The following is a 5085-nucleotide window of genomic DNA, read 5'->3' as shown; positions in this document are numbered from 1 at the left end:
AGCAGTCTGCAATTCATCATATACCAGCAGCAACTCATAGCAATTCATCATATAGCAGCAGCAGGAGCAGCTCATAGCAATTCATCATATAGGAGCAGCAGGAGCAGCTTGTAGCAACTCATCATATAGCAGCAGCAGCTCATAGCAATTCATCATATAGCAGCAGCAGCTCATAGCAATTCATCATATAGCAGCAGCAGCTCATAGCAACTCATCATACAACAGCAGCAGCTCATAGCAATTCATCATATAACAACAGTAGGAGCAGCTCATAGCAATGCATCATATAGCAGCAGCAGAAGCAGCTCATAGCAATTCATTGTATAGTGGATCAGAATGAAAATTTGGCAAAAAATCAGAGGAGATCCTCACCTTGTTGGATGAGCTCATCCTTCAACAGCACCTCAAGGCCATGGCCTGGGAGGAGGGGAGGGGGAATAAGGTGCCTTCTGCCGCAGTGTGGCATCAGCCGTAGTTGTGCAGCGCCCGCCAGAGTAGTGCGTTGGACGAACCACAGTGGAGCAGCTGCTGGAGACCATGAGAATGAGGGGCGACGCCAGAGGGAGCAACAGCCAGGGAGATTTGCCCCTACCCGCCGACCATGTAGCCTAGCTGGACATAGCATCGTCGAGGACCAGGCCAGATGGGACCAGTGGCGACGGCTCGCCGGAGGAACCCTAGTGCTGCAGGCAGGGGATCGAGGTAGAGGGAAAGAGGAGAGGAGATGCAAGCGGGCAGGGCAATGAATGCTTGCGTGTTTGTTTTTACTTGAGGGTCAGGTGTGACACGGGCGTCAGCAGTTGCATTTTGAGTGTAATATAGGCAGACAACAGAGTCATTTCACTATTCCCCTTCCCTTCAATTTTTAGTGAGGTTCTACCCGAAACACCCCCCTCCAAAGCGAAATTAGTTAAGCCCAAGCCCATAACTCAAAAATGACTTCTTTACATCTTTTATGGCTTATTTTGAAAATATGCCTTGAAAAGGCGGAATCGAACTGGCCCTTAACCTACAATTTAATTGTGCGTGCAATGATGAATCACTCCCGCCTGCTATCTGTACATTTAGGCATCATCATACATGGCATAACCTAATACATGTGCATTCCATTGTAGAATCTGGAATATGCAATGTTTATGTTAGTTCATACGTTGCACATGATGTTTAAATGCCCCTTAAATCTGGTCAGTCAAGTGATGGTCTTTAAGCCTCCTTCTTTGCTTCTTTTCTTGATATGTAAGATTTGCTCACACATCTGTTCAATTGCTTGTTTGCATCAGCCAGCCATACTAGGACTGTTTGCTTTGATTACTTGCTGTTCTTGACCTAACACTCTAACAGAGCTTGTCAACGATTTAAACACTAAGGGCTGCTGTAGTGGGGCCTTGTCTAACTCATAGGTGACATAAAGGTTTGGCTGTACACTACAGTAGGCTCTCCAAGAGTACCTGGAGATCCAGTTCGAAGGTAATGCCTAGTTTTTACATAGTGCAGACATAGTAAATGCTCATTTCATTGTGTGCAAGTGCAAGAGATGCGGCATGTTTCATTATGTGGTGTTGTTTTGTTATAATCTCATCCTTTTGTGTTCACAGACTGGAAAGTATGCATATTTATCTTCCAAGGAGACGAGTAACTAGTTTGTGTCACCTTGCAGAGGGGGTGCAATGAAGATAAGATTGAGGATTTCCAAGTACAAGATGTTAGGAAGGAGCCTTGCAAGAGAAGTAGGAGCTGCGCTGAGCCTCTTCAACCTGCTAAGGTAAGTCACTGTATGCAACTCAACAGTTCAATTCCTTGTTTGTTTCAGGCATAGTTAATTTTCTCTTTTCAATTGCTTTATTTGTCCTTAGTTAATGAGATGCCCAAATAATCATGCCTGATGTTCGGTACTTGTGCAGCGCTCGACCATGGCCCTTCACGGGCCGTCGGATCCATGGGCCTTCTACGTCTCGTAGGATCCATGGGCCTTCTACGTCTCGTAGGATCCATGGGCCTTCTACGTCTCGTAGGATCCATGGGCCTTCTACGTCTCGTAGGATCCATGGGCCTTCTACGTCTCGTAGGATCCATGGGCCTTCTACGTCTCGTAGGATCCATGGGCCTTCTACGTCTCGTAGGATCCATGGGCCGCCGACTCATTTATGGGTCTTGTACGGGCCTTTAATGGGCCGTAGACGGGCCTTTAATGGAAATCATATGTTTTATGGGCTGACCATAACGGGCCGTTAATAGGCCGTATTTGGTGATGCTATGAAAATGGCCCAACAGACTAATGGTCCACAAACGGGCCGACTGTAACGACGGGCTGAATTTGGCCCACAAGCAGAAAATGACAGTAACGGGCCGTAAGTAACCGAATGCTGCAAATGAGCCCAAGAATAAATGGGCCCTCAGAAGGCCGAAAGTTAACTTGGGCTGGAAACGGCCCAACGGAATAACGGGCCGTTAATGGGTATAAAGTGATATACTGCTCATTACGGGTCAGTTTCACCACGGGCCGTTAATGGGTGTAAAGTAATACACTGTTCATTACGGGCCAGTTTCAACACGGGCCGCTAATGGGCCAAGAGTTACAAAGGGCCTCATATGGGCCGAAAGACGTCATGGGCTATACATGGGCCAGAAGTGAAAACGGGCTGGAATCATATTGGATGGCCCAGATGACGCTACTGGGCCTAATTCGGATAGGGCGTAACGAGCCTTGGGTTAGCGGGCTGTAAATGGGCTATATGCGAACAGGCCGTTAACAGGCTTTCCATGAGCCGGCCCGCCAGCTTTTGACCAAGTCAAACGGGCCGGCCTTTTCATAGGAATGGGCCACTGTTGGGCCGTGACACGTGTCGACGTAACATAGGCGCCTTCTGTCCAGTGAGTGGATGACATCTGTCCCAACGATGAGCCGACACGTGTTTCCTCTAGCCAATGATGATTTTACACGTGGAAAATCCCCATTGGTCGGGGCTGTTAACGGGTTATCGGATCCAAAACCCGACCCGATAGCTTAACGGCGTTCTGTTACGGTGGATGCCACGTGTCGGTCACCCTTGACGAAAGCACTTCTGTGACGCGCGATTTATCGTCATGGAAGTGGACACTTCCGTGATGATAATTTTGGTAATGTCATGGAACACTTCTACGACAACATAGGTATGACTATCTTGATTCTGTCATAAATTTGTCATGGATGTACATGCATGACAAAAAACGCGACCTACTGTGACAAACACGTATCATCACGGAAGTGTATTTTTTTTGTAGTGTCACACTACTCCAGCCTAAGCTGGCTTAACTTCGCAGTTCTATCCAACCCCAGCACCAGCTCACTTCACAGGCACTTGTTGATATATCTATCATATCAATCCTATTAAACCTTGTTGATGTCTAGGACTTTGTTCATGTTCATGAGTGTGATGAAATTTTGAAAAAATATTTCAAACTTCCCTGTCATATTACGTATCATATTTAAAAAAAAAAATCCAAAAAAAAAAATTCAAAACCAATTTTTTTTCTGTTACTAGTGGCGCACCTAGCAAATGGTGCGCCACTAGTAAGTTTGAAACTTTTTCCATTTCCCCCCTCTAGATCTTAAAAGCCCCGTATCTTTCGTTCTGTTAGGTTTTTGGGGATTCTGAAAATCTCGCCATTACTAGTTGACATAGTAATGGCGCACCTTCACAAAGTGCGCCATTACTATGTGTATGACTTGGTCAAATATTGGTCAAACTTAGTAATGGCGCACTTTGCATAGGTGCGCCATTACTATGTCAAACTTAGTAAGAGCATCTCCAGCCGTTGGCCCCCCCCAAGGCACATAAAAATCGCCCCCTGGGGGCGAGCCGGCGATACAATCGGCGCTGGGGGCGTTTTCCCCCACAGTCGCCGACCCCCCCACGGCGATTTTTCCTTTTTCAACCCCCAACCGCCGCACACTTCCCCTCCCCGGGCCCGCTGGTCATTGCCCCTAGCGCACCACTCGCTCGCCTCCTTCCTCGCCGACGCCGCCGGCAAGTTGAAAATGATACATAGATAGTTCACCATAGCATACATAATGAAAATGATACATACATAATTCACCGTAGCAAAGCCTGTTAAAAGAAAAGATCAACTACTCGTCATTTTCCGGCTCCGACTCGGTAATGTCCTCCTCCGACGTCTGCAAGTAGGCGTTAGCATGCCGCTCGTCCCCGGAGTCCCAAGACGACGTGTTCAGTTGAGCGGCCTGCTTCCGCGCACGCTTGTCCTCTCGATAGGCGGCTCGCTCCTTTCTCCTCGCCTCCCTCTCCGTCCTCCGTTGCTTGTAAAACTGGCGCTCGTTGACGATGTCCTGCGGGAAGCGTTCGCGCCACTCCGCCATGGCTTCCACGTCCATCTCCGCGATCGCTAGGCGACGCTGCCGCCTCCGGTAGTCACGACGATCCTCGTCGGTGAAAAGCCGCGGGATATGCGCGAGATCCTGCGCGCGCTGGCTCGTCGACACATCGGGGAAATTCATATCCCAACGAGGCCGCCGGAGGTGCCACGCCGCCGCGTCGTACGCACGGGCCGCCTCCTCTGCGGTGTTGAAGGTGCCGAGACTGAGCCGTTTTTCGCCGAACGAGATTTCGAAGGAGAAGACGCCGGAGCGGCGCTCGCGGACTCCGCGGAAATCAGCAGTGCCCAGGCGGCGCATCGACATGGTGGCGCAGAGGCGAGAAAGAGAGGAGGCACGCAGGAGCGCCGGCGGTGGAGAGGAGAGGAGAGGAGAGGGGAAGTGTGCATCCACCGACAGGGGGGTAGGCTTTTTATAGCCGCGGGTGGGCGGCGTCCGTGTGGCCACCGGGCATACGCGTGGCGCTGCGCCTTCACTGCGCCGCCCGTGAGGCATCAATGGATGCTGACCGATGCGGCAGCGCGCCGCAGCTTTGGCATTGATTCCCCCGCGGGAACCGAGACGATACGATGAGGACGACGAAGCGACGAGAAGCACCGTGTCGCTGACTCGGGGGCCCGCGTTTAGTTCGCGCCAAAACCGTTTCACCCGGCGCCCCTGAGCGCCCCCAGCGCGCCGGGTTCGGCTTGTGTCCGCCGGCGCCAAATTCGGCC

At 50.5% G+C, this 5085-nt stretch overlaps 1 protein-coding gene across 1 annotated transcript; it reads right to left on the bottom strand.

The window, feature by feature from the left end:
- Positions 1 to 4108: 4108 nt before the first annotated feature.
- Positions 4109 to 4678, bottom strand: LOC109779554 (uncharacterized). Its single transcript, XM_020338177.1, has one exon. It carries the CDS (start codon positions 4676 to 4678, stop codon positions 4109 to 4111), a length of 570 nt encoding a protein of 189 aa, XP_020193766.1.
- Between the last annotated feature and the right edge of the window lie 407 nt (positions 4679 to 5085).

The sequence above is a fragment of the Aegilops tauschii genome, chromosome 1 (assembly GCF_002575655.3).
Source record: "Aegilops tauschii subsp. strangulata cultivar AL8/78 chromosome 1, Aet v6.0, whole genome shotgun sequence".
Taxonomy (NCBI): Eukaryota; Viridiplantae; Streptophyta; class Magnoliopsida; order Poales; family Poaceae; genus Aegilops; species Aegilops tauschii.
The sequence above is the reverse complement of the archived record's forward strand: the minus strand, read 5'-3'. Positions and strand labels throughout refer to the sequence as shown.

Excerpts from the sequence above, each read along its gene's own strand:
- LOC109779554 (XM_020338177.1), bottom strand. The coding sequence starts at position 4,678 with ATGTCGATGCGCCGCCTGGGCACTGCTGATTTCCGCGGAGTCCGCGAG.